Here is a 16731-nt window from a genome sequence, read left to right as displayed (position 1 = left end):
ATATAAGTTCAAAGTTCAAAATATCTCCTAGGACAATTCAACGTTTCTTTTTTCTAACCTTACCAAATGCAGCTATTGGCTAACACTTTGCACCTTATATACATGTATTATGACCTTCCAGAGAATGCAAATAAAGACTGGGTGCTTCCTGTTACGATACTGAGCAATGTCCTATAAAAGTTTGAGTGGTGTACAACTTCCAGCATGTTGGTTTGGCTACTCAGCCATGAATACCTGTTCTGACATCTCATTATAAGGACACTTGAAACTAATCAATTGGAGTTAGCATAATACAAGTTCTCATGTCAGCTGAACTATGGTAGTGGTCCATGCATACACCTAGAGTCTGTGACAAATGCAATCACAGCAACAATCCAACTCTTTTGTATTGAAGGCTATGTTAAGTAGCATCAGTATGTTTTTGCTACTGGCTAAAACCACACAGTTGCTGTAACTGAGCTGATACAATAAATTCATTAAGCTGTGATAAATTTAACAGCAAGTCTAAGCTGAATGCCTCTTCCACTTAACTCTGCTGGTATCTATCTGTATATATCCTGGGAGAAGCACTAATTACAATTTGGAAACTCTCTAATCAGAAGGTGCTTCTGTCCAATGCTTGGAGTCATTACCTGCATACAACACCTAATTAAACTGTGGAATGCCTTTCCGCAGGATGCTGTGGTTGCTAAAACATACGAAGGCTTATGCACCAAAAATTCAAAAATTTTGCCACTGGCTCAGGACATCTATGAGCCACCAATTAATAAAAGCTGTGAGAGTGTTTTAGCAAAGCAATACTACATGCTTCTCTATCCTTATACTCTTCCTTCTGTGTCTGTTACAGGCTTGTCTGAGATAGGATATTGTGACTATGGATGTTATATCTAATCCAGCCTGACCATTCTTCCAACAAGAATACTTGCAAACAATTTTTTCTGTCCAAATCTCTAAAATTACAGCAATTATCCAAGGTTCCAATGACATTCAGACAGACAGTGTCAATATATTTTCTTCTTTCACTTATAATTAATTGGAAGTTACAGAACAAAAATATTTTGATAACAGCAGCATCTCAGCAGAGAATAAACCATTACAAGTCATATTTCTCTGAGGTGGGAATAAAAATATCTAACAGTGGCAAATCTATCCTCTCGTCGCCCAAGTTCTCGTACATGTAACTGAGTATTTATGATATCTTCCTGGTTTTATTACAACTATTTAGCAAAGAGGTTGTAAGGCCATGTTTCAAATTCCTGGAACTTTATATAAAGCACTGAAGCACTTGCATCAAAACTTATTTCTGCCCTAGCAAACCTAGCAGATAATCATATAACTTACATTTTCCTGGTCAGAAGACAGAGGTGGCTTCACTAAAAGAAGGCTCTGCTCAGAGCTGTCCTCTTCAAAGGCTGCGTGTGCTGTTGCAGTGTCAGACATGTGTCCTTTTCTGAGCCGCAGACCTGGCTCTGCAGAACCAGCATTATCGGGTTCCGTTAGTTCATTCATGAGATGCTGGGAGCCTTTGCAAATACTCTGCTTCTTCTTGGTTCGGTTGCCTGATTATGTGTGGGTTCTGAAAGACAAAGAGTTGGTATAATTAAACTAAAATTAAAAAGAGGAGCGTAAGAGTTGGTTGAAAGAAGAGCATACTCAGTAGCTACCAGGCAGCTATGAGCAGCGCCTTTTATATGTACACAAACTCTCAAGAGATCAATTACATAGATTTCGACACTGCTAGCAAATGAATTCTTATTGTGACCATCAATACTTCTGTATCCTAACACAAGTTAAACACAACTTTGAAAGATTACATAGAGTGACCTCCATAAAACAGTAAATTCACAAAAACAGTGATGTTTTATAATTTTTTTTTCACTTTTACAAAGTTGCAAACACTAGACTGTTAACACTATTTCGAAAAAAACTACATACCACACCCACTCTATAATTATCAGCACTTTCCAAGTATGAAGCTCAAACCCACACTCAACCACCTAGGGTAGGCTTCACCAAAACTAGAACACAAAGCAGTAGTACAGCTGCTCAAGTAGTAGCAAGCAAGTACATCTCAAGCAGCAACAAACTTTAGACAGACTGTAAGGAGGGCAGTGGTGTGCACAGTGAGTATGTTTCTTCTACTGAAAGTAACATATCCACAGTTACTGCTAGCAACAGGTCTGCACCTTTACCTCTACATAAGAATTAGACCAGACAGATTGAAACACCATTCATTCCACCACAGCAATCAGAGACAGTTCCTCCAGAAAAGCATAACCTGTGCTTTCTACTCAGAAGAGTAATGTTATTTTACACTTACAACGCTGCAAAAAGATTTTGAGACAAATTTAACTCAAGGTGTTGAAGATTAATTAAAGTTGCAGAAAATTACCTAATGATATAACCAGTTAATCTGAGCCCTCATCCAAGAGAATTATTGGTTACGCATTTATTTTGTACATCACTGTGTGGTGGTAATTTTGATAGCCAGCCAAGCAATACCTGTTTGAGACTTGGTTGCCTTGGGAGGCGAACAGCCAGAACATTGACATCACAGCACCAGAAGCCATCAGAACAAATCAGTGCTTATTGGAAGCTTGAGAATTAGTTTGAATGAGAATCTGCTTTGCATTGATCAATTGGTGTCATTCTATTACTGTAGCATCAAAGTACTCAGATGTGATTAACATGTAACATTGAGATAACAGATTTAAGAAGCTTTAGCTTGCCAGGGTGCATAATTAGATTGAAATTTTAGTACCCAATAAAAGATGCTGAACTTTGCCATAATGCAGGTGGGCAGATTAAATATACAAGATGGGGGATAAAACACCATCTCCAAAAAGCCAATAAATAATATACTCCTTCCTTTCACAGACTAATCTCATTAATGTATGACCACTGCAAGATAATTCTCAGATCTGACAGATGTGCTATCATTAATTTAGCTGCAGCAGTTTGTAATATTATATCCCCTCAGCTGTCTGGCAATCCTGAGAGAAAAGTGCTGCTAATGAGCAGTTAACAGACATTGCCAAACCAAATGATACTTCAGTTGTCCGAGTTCAGTATGGCACACTGCTTTAATCACCCAAGAAGGTAAGTTTACAGTATGACAGCAGAGCAGATGGTATGCTCATCTTCCTGCTACCTCCACTACACGGTCAGTAACCTCCACAAGAGGTAATATCTAAAATGGCCACAGCTGTTTACTCGGTAAACACAAGGGCCACAGGACTATCACCCCTTGGAAATCAAGCCAAGGTCTAACAACATTACACAGGTCAAGCCAAGGTCTAACAACATTACACAGGAAGCCCAAAGAAGTTAAGCAACTGGATTCTAAAGCCAAGGACAAATATTTAGAAAACCACAGAGCAGCTGAAATCTTGCCTTGCTTTGTCTTATTTCAAGCAACCAATTCACAATTCTATTTTTGTGCAAGAAACATGAAGACATAATGACACTGCCATTTGGCAAAACTGATCTAGGGAAGAAAGAAAAGCATATGCAACAAAAACTACAGTTTCAAATGAACTTGTTGGGTGTCTCACTTTAAAAGGCAATTTCAAGACTCATTTCATGGCAGTACACTGCATCACTTTGCAGCTGTAGCTAAAACCAAAGAAAGACAAGTAAGCAAAACAGCTGTTCATAAACAACAGTTACACACACATGCACACACCCCTACCTGATACTCCACACAGCATGGCAAACAGGTTGTTAGCTGAAACAGCCATTGTTAGTTTCACGGATCATTCAGTTTGCATTAGACATATAACCAACAAGTTTTACTAGTTTTTTCTTTCTACCAGCTTTAAGCAATAGAATTGCCATTGTGCTGAATTACCTGTCATATTGCCTCAGAGCATGTCCTCACATTACCTCTATGACACTGTGGAAGCAACGCTCAGAGACATCAGCACAACAGGCTTAACCACATCTGGCCAAGATGCTTGCGAAAGGTTCTTCTAATATAAGAAGATGCAAGAATGCCAAGAGACTTCTTAAATCAGCCCTTTAAGATTTACTTCACTGGCAGTCGCTGCCAAGCAATCACCAAGGTTAAAAATAAAAGATGCATTTCACCTCCAGAAGTGAGATTCGCATTCAGCAGAAAAGCTGAACTTTAGAGCTCTGCACAAGTGAAGTTGTTTCTAGTAATTACTGTGGAACTCCTTAACAAACTAAGATGTTTCCATGATGGCTTTCATGTATGACCTGCTTAGTGCTAAATATGCTTAACATTTCTGAGCACGTAAATGTAAGCAAGCTGAAAGGTAGCCCTGAAGTATTGCTACCAATTTTGAGTCCTTTTTAAAAATGTACTACAAAAGCCAAAAACAGAGGCCAGAATGCAATATGGTGTTGCCAAGAGAAAACTGCTAACAAGCAGAATTGTTTGTTCACAAGTGAAAGGACTCTGAGATTACAAACAAGAAAGGCATAGATGGTCTTTAACTTCTACTATAAAGTTTAAATGACTCCAAATCTCAGCAAAGGCCTTGAGTGACTAAAATGACCTTTTCCCAAGAAAACAATAAGTCTAAGTATGGTCAGTATCATCTAGCCAGAAGACCATGTTTGAAACATTGTGAATAAAAAGATGTACCTCCACATTGTCTCTAAGATTTGGCAGTTCACAAAAAAACTAAAACCATAAAATGTAGAGTTATGGAATGTTTGAGGTTTTCCATAAGGTTTTCTTTGTGTTGCACTGAGATTAGAAAGTCTTTAAACTTTTTTGCAGCATACAACAAACTGAATGTTTTCATTCAAATTAGTCTCCATTTAAAGAAAAAGTTGCCATGTACAACTTAAAAGCTACTTACTGATTGCATACATACAAAATAAGCATAACAGCATCTAGATAAATCAGTGAGTTCCTGCTGTGTTTAAAATCAGCTGAGAAAAGCATCTACTGAGTCAGGCTACATGTACACAGATAGTCATCATCTTTCTGAAAACAAAATCAGGACAATTTCAGCAGTTTGTCACAATTGTGCAATGTCAGAGGAGTCAACAATTACAGAACACTTAAGGCAGCAGCATTTAGGACATTGTGTAGAGAATCCTTCCTTGTCATCTTGAGGAGTGAAACAATCTTAAGCATGTCAGGATGCTAATACTGTTCTTTACCAGATCATCCTGGATATTCCCCAGGGTAAGTGGCACAGTCCTTTTAATGTCCCAGAATTCACCTGGCATGAGGGCTGGTTTTCTACTCTTTACTCCTCATCTTGAGAATGCCACATGGCAGCAAAGCAAAAAAAGCATGCTAAGGGGATACTGTCTGTAGTTAAATTTAGATCTTCAACTCCCTTCTGAAGATAAAACACAATACTGCATGGGACATTACTACTCCTAAGCAAAGCAATCTGTCCAGCATCCAGCTCTTCCCAGTATGTTCCTCCTATAAGCAGCACAAGAATGATCCCTTTACAGCTATTTCATTCTGTCTGAAGCCAGTACATGAAAGAAGAATGAAAATTGCATCCCCCTAGCCCCCCTTCCATTGATCAACAGGTTTTCTGATAGAAATTTTCCTGTTCAGGACAATGGTACCCACTGTATGCTCTTTCCTTGATAATTCTCTTCAAAGTACTCTAAACTAGCATAAGCAATATATACACACCAGACAAATCTTCATTAAAGTACCTTATTCTCCCTACCAGAGCTTACTTAACAAAAGAAGAAAAGATTTCAGGCTACATCATTTATCAAAACATTCATTAATATTTCAGGAAGGGCTCAAATGACCAAAGTCTTGTAAGAGATACTATCTCAGTTCACAAACTTTGCCTTCTCTGTGTCTAAGTACCATCACGGCTACAACTGCATTACTAGTTGCCCAGCTACTACATCCACATCACCAGAACTGAACAGTAAACCACCCCATGGGTTGAATAAAACTTTACCATATCCAAAGTTTATTTGTTTAGACTAGGACTTAGTAACAATTAAACAGGCACAACTCCACTTGTAGAACCGTTTGCACAGGTACAAATGGCAAAGTTCCAGTACAATCCATAGGCAGATTGTACCTAAGAACACATATAGGGTGATGAAGGGGATTTTTGCCTAAAAAGTAGTTGATTCTGAGTACCTTGACTGAACTAAGGTATACTAAACAAAATACAGCTTTCTTAGCACATTGTATTTCTACTGCTCTCGACTGGCACAGAGGTGCTGTCACATGTAGTGCCTAATGGTAGAGTAACACCAAAAATATTCAGTAACATCACACAAAAGCTTAAATTATTCTCAGGTGACACTGGGATCATCCTATCACCCAGCTGGTTCCCCTACTTCCTAGCACAAGTACTGATGCTCAACTGAGCTTATCAACAGTAAGCTGTTGGCAAGGAAGTTCTGTGCTTTGGCACTTTTTTGGGGGTAGTGGTCTTTGATTTTCTGCCTACACCACACCCTGGTCCATTTATTGGGGAAATCAAGGCAAGCACCAGTGCCAACGTAAGGAAGGGGCAAACAGTTTGGGTAACGAGAGAGGAAGTCAGACAGCAAGTACCTCAGTTTCACATGAGTTTCACATGAGACTGCTGCTGGGGGTCACTCATACATGTGGCCTAATTCATGCTGAGTCACTAACTACACGAAGTATCTGTTGGTTGGCAGCTTTTTTGAATATGCATAAAACAACACAGAAAAGAAAAGATAAGAAAGCCATACATTTCAAGTAGATATGTAAAGTGACCCTAAGTTAGAAGCCCTCAGCTAAAAAATTTACAAAACAGTAATATTGAAATATTCAAGAGTATAAGGTGAAAATATTCAAGAGTATAAAGATATAAGGTATAAGTAAGGTATAAGGTATAAGTAAGGTATAAAGTAAGGTTTAAGGTATAAAGTATCAAGGAATTATCCTTTTTTTTTCCTTAGAATCTTTCAATTATTGAGTTGTCTTTTTCAATTAAGGAGATAAACATCCACAGCAACATTCCAAATATTCTCCAAAACTACAGCAAAAGCCAAAGCAAACAAGGGTAAACATGAATAGGGGGAAGGAGGAGGAAAAAAAAAAAATCACATAAAACCTTGTTTTCTCAATGTACCCTAAAGAAAAAGTATGAATCGAGCTGTAAAAATTCTTTAGAGGTCATCTTTCAACAATGAGGAACAAAAAGGAAGCAATCCAGCACCTCTTCTCCTAGATGTTATTTCCCTAGATAAAGAGACATCTACAAAACAAAGATTAGGCTCCCGCGGAGGGTCAGTGGCCAAAAAGCTGTCTTTGTAACTTGTAAACTGTCACTGGACACTTCAACCTAAGCTATTTCACAGCAGGCTGCAGAGGCAAACAATCAAGTACATTCTGACGCATTTGGATCCAAAGAAAGGGAACAAGCCAGCAGTCTGCCTACATTAAGGAAATGCTTCCATTTCAGAGGATCGCATTACATTGTTACAACATTTGTCCAATTTGTACTGCAAATTGGGCCCCAGCTTAGTAACTTGGTTCAGCACTATGTCAAAGGTTGGCCCACCCCCAGCGCACAATGTCCGGCTGTTACAGACTGGATGATTGCTGTAAATTAGTTTTACTCTTCGATAAACCAAAAGCAAGAGAATATCTACAAAACCAGTACAAACTAAGTTCAAGTTCTTTTCACATCCCATTCTACAAAAATCCATAACCCAGACCTGGGAAATGTGCTTTTGGCTATTTTTCTTTTTTTCATTAAGTAACCCAGTTCCCCCAAGTGAGAAATGTTCCATCTCTGTGCCCTTCTGTAATCTTATTTCTGTGGCATGTTACACCAACTTCAGGGTTGTCAACAACAAAAAGATGCAGTTGGGTTTTGTGGCTCACAGACTGTGGCTTACAGACTGTCTAAAAGTGAAAGACTTGAATTAGACATTACTTTCCTCTTAAGTGAAAATCCTTTTAACTACTGCCCTCAAGGATATCCAATTCACAAAAATGTTGGGTGAAGATGAAGAAACCAATCTTTGGAGCAAGGCACTAAAATCCAGAGCCAGACTACTAAACTGAAGCTACATTAATTTAACCCCTTTACACAGAGGATCTTTGCAGGAAAATGTAAATGGCACCAAGATTAAGAGCTGTGATCCAGAGAGTAAACACTATGCTGGCAGTACAACACTCTTCTGTTAGGAAGCATTTTCTTACATCTCTCTAGAAACTGAATCGAGATCTTTTACAACTCAAGAAAATGTTTTGGTGCCTGGAGCAACTGCACAAAACCAAATAATATCACCTTGCTTTTAATACAGAAGAGTAATACACACATTTTATTCTGCATATTTGAAGCAGGAAAGCATTTAAGAAAGCTGCCTTTGGTGCTTCTGACTGGGTTGCTTAGATACCTCTTTCTGTAGATGCCATCACTGTATAGGTTTAAGGGCTGACAAGAGGTGGCAGCCCCCTCTTCCTGAGGTGGGCATCAAACAGCCCCACATTTTATTGCTGCTCACCCAGAGGTGCTTTGACTTATGTCGCAACCCACTCCACGTGACAATTTGGAAAGACTTTAGCCCAGGGAGGAGAGTGAGGTAGTAATTTTTCATCAACCTAGCAAACTGAGTCTGCTCCCTACGCTGTCATGGACAACATGACAAAGGATAGGACTACATAGTCAAGATTTTAATTGTGTATTTTCCTAACCTGTTGCAGACTGACAGTTATTATCTGTTGGCCCAAGCCTTTAGTTTTCATATATGTACATACCACAGCCTTTATTATGATCTGCTGACCAGCTGCAGACCACACCTGGCACAGAAAACCAGATACCTTACCAAGATTATTGACTTTAAAACAGTGGTCAGATCTTGGAAGCTTGGGTTCCAAAAAGCTGACCATCACACTCTTCCCAGATTTGGGAAACACCTGCTCTTTAGTTTTGCTGATAATCTTTATAAGCTTTTACTCATTAATGTTTTGATTTGTGGTCGACAGTTTTGGTCTACAAAATATGTTTGCATTCATATATTTGTGAAATAAGAAGAAAGCTTCCTCCTTTACGTATGTTCAACAATGACATTTCTACAGTTGAAAGCAGTCCATATTCCTCTCCTCAAAAACTGCAATGTTGTTTTGCCACAAGACAGACAGCTCTAAAAATTTGCTAGTTTTCTGTAGCAATAATGTTACAAGAGCATTGTAGGAATAATCAGCATCCACACCCACACCATGCTAATATACTACTATCTAAACAGCGGTGCAGCATCTTTTTAGGATATTTTCTTCACTACTAAAACTCAAGCAGAAGAAACAGATCTACTAGGCTGCACCTAATTTATGTCAATCAGAAGCAGATTTAATCAAACAGCTGAAATTTTAGACATAACCACGTGAAGCTAGTTATTAATTCTGTATCTTAATTTCCTTAGTGCAATAGCCACAGAGTAATTTAGTTTTTAAAATATAAGTGTTGAGAGTTAAGAAATAAGTTCAAGTGAGCATTTAGTCTCCTCTACCATTTAGTGACACTTTTTCCCATATACATTTCTTTGCTGGTAACCTTGTTTGAAAGTCTCCCATTCAGTAAGAAGACCAAGGACATAGATATGAAAACATGTCATTCAAAAGCAGAAACGTTAAGTATTTTACTTTCTACTAAGTAAACTCGAGAGACACACCCACAGTCCACTTAAAATATGCCCTGAGATTACTGCTGAAATTTTAAGTAACAAAGTTATTACCTGTGTATATACAAACCCTTCAAAGAGGGATGTAGCAAAACATGCCTAGAGGACCAAGGAGACACACAAAAAGTCATCTTTTTGTTGTTTGGTTTACCCACTTGATATCACCATTTTTGCTAGCATAGGTGTTCTCTGAAGAGGTTTTTGCTACTGTACCTGTAGCCTGCAGTCAAATCTGCAAAGCTATGCTAGTGTAAATTTTAAGTTTGAAACAGTTTAAGACCATAAATGTGCTCCAAGTTAATTTTCAAGTAACAAGAAAGCATTTGGGGATTATATACATTAGATGTGTTGCATTACTTAATATCACCTATTGATACAAACAGATAGCTATATGGGGAGGGCAAAGAGAAAGCAATCCACATCTCTTTCAACTCAAAAAAACCCCACAAAGAACTCCAAAACACTGAATGAAAATGTTCACCCATATACATATATGAATTGCATTTAAAAATGTTCTGAGTGAGCTACAGCAATGAGGAGCATGTAACTGAAAACCAGCCTTTGAGAACAGATCAACACTGCCATTTTAGTAAAATGAGGACTGGCTTTAACAGCATCACTGAAGGAAAATAACCTTTATTATGTCAAACTACAGTCAAATATTCAAAATAGAAGATAATGACAACAGGATATTAAGCAAAAAAATTCCTCAAAGAAAAAAAGACACAGTATTTACTTATAAAAATATCTTGCTGCTAAACAATATTACAAACCTTATTACAAAACTGTAATTTCACATAAATCTGAAAAAGTTAAAAGTTAAACATCCACGTCTTGCTTAGGAGCCTTACACCACAGGAGGGTTTGCAACACCCTTCCTGGCCTCATGACTGACAGGCAATGATTTGTGGACATTGAGCAGGGTGAATCAGGACAAGGGGCACCAGGTACAAACTTGAGCATAGGAGGTTCCACATAAATATAAGGAAAAACTGTTTTGCTGTGGTGGTGACAGAGCCCTGGAACAGGCTGACAAAGGGACATTGTGGAGTCTCCTTCTGTGGACACATTCAAAACCTACCTGAACGTGTTCCTATGTGACCTCCTGTAGTGACCCTGCTCTGAAAGGGGGTTTGACTTGATCTTTTGGGGTCCCTTCCAACCACTAACTTTCTGCGACTTCTGTGATAACCATGTAGCCCTGTAGCACAGCACTACTCCTGCCAGCAGCAGGCTATAAGCTTCATACTGAACCACAAGGCCTTAAGAACAAGGCCTGTAGGGCTTGCTCTGTCTGAACTCTTCTTGACTTACCTTTTATTTGGTTTAGCTGCAACAGCAACTTCTCTAATTGACTAGATGTCTATGGCTAATTTATTTTACTTTTGTTTATCTTGGTGTGTTATAACCTCAAGCTGTCTTTCTATGAAAGAGGCATCTGCAATGATGTCAGGAAATACTGGCCTAAGATGTCAACAGAGAAGTTGAAAGACAGGATGCAGATCAGGGGAGTATACAAGCATGGGATAAGAGATGGGCACAGGCTTGCCACTAGAGACCGTGGCTATAAACAACTTGCTAATGCTCAGCTAACAAACAAACAAACTAACAAAAAAAAGACCTGAACAAATCTGGCTTTAGGGAGAACATAGCAACTAATTTACATATAGGGTAGCACACATAGTAAATTCAGACATAACTTGGATCTGCAGACCAATGAAACAAGGAATCATAAAAGCACTTCAGAAAAAAAAAACTGTAAGTGGATCATAGAGGAAGAAGAAACAGGAAGGATCGACACCATACTCTGCCCAACACATGACTCCCAAGTCTGAAAGTCTGATAAACCCTCTTTGTCCTCTGCAGCAGTTGAACGCTGCCAACTTAAAGACCCAGAGAAGCAACAGGAAGATTGAAGTAACTGCAGGAGAAGGGACAGAAACCAAAAGGTTCACATTTACAATTTTAGCTGCATTTGGCAGCACCTTCCTGTATGTAAGCACTGTAACACACCACTAGTCTTAATTTTTCTTTAACAACTAAATCTAGGCTAATGATTTGAGTCAGACCCTTAAGATTTTCATTATATTAGCAATAGATTCTTGGCTTTACACACATTTTCATATGCACCAACATACACACAAGGGGGGGCTTCCTCTTTGCCAATGAACAAGAATGTAACATAGAGGGAGCCCTTCATTCCTTCTCCCATTCTGCAACTCTGAAAAGCACTGTCTTAGTGTTAGTAGGTAATTAAAATATAATTACAAAGCCCGATGCAGCCCCAGGAAAAGCAACTAAGTAGACCATATGAACTTCTAACATGCTCTTTCCCCAGAAGGGAACTCTTTTAGCCAGGGTGACCCGGTCAATGTTGTTTTGTACCAAAGGGCCTTTTTATACATGTATATGCAGTACTGTAACAGCACCTAAAAGTAAAAAATTAAAAATAAATTAAAAAAGGAGCTAAGCAGTCACTGTCTGCACTTGCTATTTGCAGAAAGAAGTTCTAGACATCATGGGAGACAACTTGATTTCGTTAAGAAGCCTTAAGAACAGGAAGGAAGCATGGACAAGTTGATAAGCATCCACACTCAAGAGTAAGAAGAGTAGGAATTTGAGTTATTTCCTGGGCAAGGGCCCAGACAGGAGGAACATGAGCAGAGAGCAAGAAGTGAGATAGGAAATTACTAAATGGTTATTTGTCCTACTTTTCAAATACTCACTGAATGTACTCTTACTTGAGCCCAACAGTACCACAGGGTGTTAATACATGTACAACTATTCGGGTAAGGAAGAAAAAAATACCTTGCTGACACAACACCTGCTATCAATGGAGTCAGCAAATAAGGGATCTCATTCTAGTACATATTTATTCTCTTTCTGTAAGAAAAACAAGCTGTCTAGTATAGTTTGGATGAAAAGACTAGCGCTCTGTGGCCATGATGGAGACACAACAAAGCTCTTCAGATTCATCTGATGTGCAGACAGCAATTATCAATACTGAGAAAATGCAGGCCAAGCTCCTCAGTAGGGAATGAGAGCTACATGTAGAAGCCACCCCCTAATCAGTATGACAATAATGGATTTGGAAACCCACCAGAGAACTCAAGCATAAAGTGAGCATTGCCTTACCCACTTCTAAAATCCTCAGGTATAATACTGTGAAAAGAGAGGTTCTTCTAGCATTGACAGTGCAGTAGCAGCATATGCTTTCAGAAAGCAGCAGAAACTGACAGATTTGCAAGTCCTAAGAAATGTCTATTATCAATTTAGTATGTTAGAAGTAAAATCTTGGAGGAAAACTGACCTGCCTAGATAACCAGGCAAACTTTGACCTATGTAGACAAGCAAGCAGCTGCAGCTAAAGAGACAAGAGCATGAAGTAATACAAGCCTTGCATTTATGCAGTGTAGAATCTGGTATCTATTTTTATCATGTGCTAGATAATCAGTAACAGTTCAGATGTTTTACATCACTTTTCACACATTTACTAAATCTTCTGAGAAAGCATTTGCTTTGCAATAATAAAGAAAATTTTATTTAAAACCAATGCTGACCACTCAAAATTGCATTAGGATTTCAACACAGCACAATGTTTCCCAGCACAGCACATTTCCCAATCTTCATGTCCACACCATCAGCACCACCACCAAAACCAAGAAAAAGTGAAAATACCAAGCATTGCCTGTAAGCCACGGTAAAGCCACAGTTAATGGATGGTAAATCCAAACACAAAAAGAAGTTGTTCTTGACAAAGCAAATAACTGAACCTTGGAACTCCTTGCCACAGGATAACAGCTCAAATGCACAGGTTAAACCCACCAGAGTGCTAGGCACACAAAGCCACCTCCAGCTCTAGAAGCCCCTAACTACTAATGCATGTTTGTCGTGTATTGCTTTCATATTCATGTTTAGAAGACATTTTCTTCCTTTGGGAATGAACACTCCTACCTTCCGAGTCCTCTCTGAAGGACAGCAAAGTGTTTAGTAAATAAAAACAAAATAGGACAGAAATCAGATGATTGAAACAGAAAAATAAAAACCCCATGGAAGAAAGGATGAAGGATGAAATAGAAAATTTCTCAGGGACACCAGGCATAACACCCTAACAACACCAATAACTCCCAAAAGGCATCCAAGAAGCCAGTAGGCACCGAGATGTTTTGGGTTATGACTTAGAGATGGCTTAAGAGATGTTCTCTTATGACTTACATAAGAGGACAAGGGAACAGAAAAAACTAATAGCTGCCAGAACCTCATTTGCCAAGTTTCCTCCTCCTCCCCTGAATGACCAGCCTGGCTGGGACCAGTAGGTGGTTCTGCAGCTTGGCCAGGCTTCAGACTCAAAGGGTATAAATAGAAAGGTCAGGGACAAAGAACAGTCAAAGCCTCAGCTAGAGGTGCTGCAGCCTGGTACATCTGGCATGCACTCATCAAGTGAACCATATGATGAATGCACGCATTGCACACTTCTCAAACATCAACTTATCCCCAAGTGAAACAGAGATTCTGCTGGGCACAAGCCAGCCCAAAGCTTCTCCATCTCCATTCCAGGCAGGAGGTCTTGTCACTTAGTGCATGGGTGGGGAACAAGGCCAAGAAAACTGAACAAGTGGAGCACTGGAATGTAAAGATGTTTCTGTACCATGGCTAAGAGGCAGACTGGGTAGGTATCAAGAAGCCTACTTGGGTTACATGCCATGCAAGAGTCTGGTCAGTTTCATGGGGCTGAAGCTAAAGCAGAAGCTCCAAAATGAAAGTCAAAAGAGTAGAGGTTTAAATAACAAGAACAAAAAAAACCAAACAAAACAAACCAACCAAAAACAATACAACACCCAAAACCAAGAAAAAACACAACCACACAAAAAACCCTAAAACAAATGCAACACAAACCTGGGGGGAAAAAACAAACAAACAAAAAAAACAACACAAACCACCATAAAACCCCACTCAAAAATCCAACTGTACCTGGAGAACTGTGTCCATTTCTGGAGCCCCTATTACAAGAAAGATACAGATGTGCTGGAATGTACCAAAAAGAAGAGCCACAAGGATGATCAGAGGGCTGGAGCACCTTTCCTATGAAGACAGACTGAGAGTGTTGGGGTTATTCAGTCTGGAGAAGATTCCAAGGAGACCTTATTGTGGCCTTCCAGTATCTTAAAGGGGCCTACAAGAAAGCTGGTGAGGGACTCTTTAGGATCTCAGGTAGTGGTATGACTAGAGGGAATGGATACTAGAGGTATCTAGTAGAATGGAAACCAGAGGTAGGTAGATTCAGATTACATGTTAGGAAAAAGTTCTTTACCATGAGAGTGGTGAGACACTGGAACAGGTTCCCAGGGAGATGGTTGAAGCCCCATCCCTGGAAGTTTTTAATACCAGGCTGGACAGGGCTCTGAGCAACCTGATCTAGTGGGAGGTGTCCCTGCCCATGGCAGGGGAGTTGGAACTAGATGATCTTTAAGGTCCCTTCCAGCCCTGACAATTCTATGATTCTGACACATTGCTACAGTTTCTCTCCTTGAACAGGAAAAGAACCACTAGCTCAAGTCCCATCTCTGACTGCTTTATACTCTTACCATGTACAGAGCATTCATCTCAACAACCAACTCCAATCTGGAAGCAAAGCTTCTCACACTAGATTCACATATATCTAAGTTTCCTGTAAGCCTCAGTCCTGTGAAATACAACTTGGAACAATGAAACACAGATCTCGCATCTTCCCTGTACAGCAGTTAACCACTAAAATATATTTCACAAAAACACCCAGTATTCCCCATCTCTAATTTGTTACTGCTCTCTGACAAACTGCTGTGCTACTTCTGAGGAAGCATAGATGAGTTTCTCTCACCTAAAAACTGTCACTGATTCTTGGTGTCTGTATTCAAGCCCAAGATGGTTAAAGTCCAAGATTCCTATAAGATGGATGTGAAATCAACATGGATGCTGTTTCTCCTAGTTAGCGTAAAAGTTGATAATAAATTTACGCAGACAGAGGGAAAAAAAAGGCCTTGCAAGTATGCGTGCGATACAGCAGCTATTAAATATTTACAGTGGATAACAAAATGCACACATTCCATTCAAATTAGAATACTTTGATTTTTATAGGCTCACTCACCTAGATAACTTTGACAACCCACATAGTTACAGCTAAACTGTATAAAGATGCATCAGCACAAAACCAAGGAAATCAGGAACTTATGTAGCCATCTCATCTACATCATTCTCCATAAAATGTTCACTGTAACTGCAGATACCATATTTTATTCTAACTCTGCTAAAAAAAAAAAAAAAAAAAAATTCTGCCTTAGTACTTATTTAAGCTGATTTATTACTGTCAAATACATTAATTTGCATGTTAATCTGCTACAGGTCACTTAAAGTTAGCCAGAAAGGACTTTTGTCAAGCTCATTCAAGGTTGCTTTTGGTCCAACCGTGAGTTTGAAATCAGAGCCTGGGAGAGATCCTCTATGACATAAATATTACAGCATGAAACCAGCAAGGAATGCAGGAGACTTTCCCTGTAATCCATTTTCTCTGCTTCACTTCATGGCATGCTGCTAGAGCCTAAAATTTCATTAAATGAAGGCTGAGTTTATCTTAGGATCCTGTGTCACTGGAGTTGTAAAGCATACACTATTCACATGCCAGCTTCAAACTGACATTCACTGCACTCCAGCAGAGGAGGGTTAGTTAAGTTTAGACATAATGCAAGTAGCACACGAGACAGAGAAGCTGACTCAAATGTTACACGTATTACATTATGTACATTAAGTGCTGGCAATATTTCTACACAAAGTCTCATACCCAACAGTTTAAAACCTTCCAGCTGTACGTCTCCCTTATTCAGTATTCTCAACACAAAGCAGAATTGGTTTTCACTAACAGACCACATGCCTCCTAATATAACCAGTTCTCTAAACAACTCACCAGATAATCCAAGATTTTCAGTACAATCAAATCTGAAGTTCAAAGACAAGTAAAGACAACCAGACAGTCACTGAAGAGAGGCAGTTTTAGCATACACATCCCACATGTTTGCTTAGCAACTGGATCACCATCAGCACAATGCGCTGATACAGTCCTATTACCTG

General features: G+C 39.2%; 1 protein-coding gene across 5 annotated transcripts in view; it reads right to left on the bottom strand.

Annotated features, from left to right (window-relative positions):
* ADIPOR2 (adiponectin receptor 2) overlaps positions 1-16731 on the bottom strand; it is a 45389-nt gene that overhangs the window by 21101 nt on the left and 7557 nt on the right. For all 5 annotated transcript variants that reach the window (XM_030469209.1, XM_030469211.1, XM_030469212.1 and 2 more), the window contains exon 2: positions 1342-1576. In XM_030469209.1, the coding sequence (XP_030325069.1) occupies positions 1342-1509 (168 nt within the window). In that variant the 5' untranslated portion in view covers positions 1510-1576. The remainder of the gene's footprint in view (positions 1-1341; positions 1577-16731) is intronic.

This window comes from Calypte anna, chromosome 1 (genome assembly GCF_003957555.1).
Source record: "Calypte anna isolate BGI_N300 chromosome 1, bCalAnn1_v1.p, whole genome shotgun sequence".
Lineage (NCBI taxonomy): Eukaryota > Metazoa > Chordata > Aves > Apodiformes > Trochilidae > Calypte > Calypte anna.
This window is presented reverse-complemented; position numbering and strand designations above follow the sequence as displayed.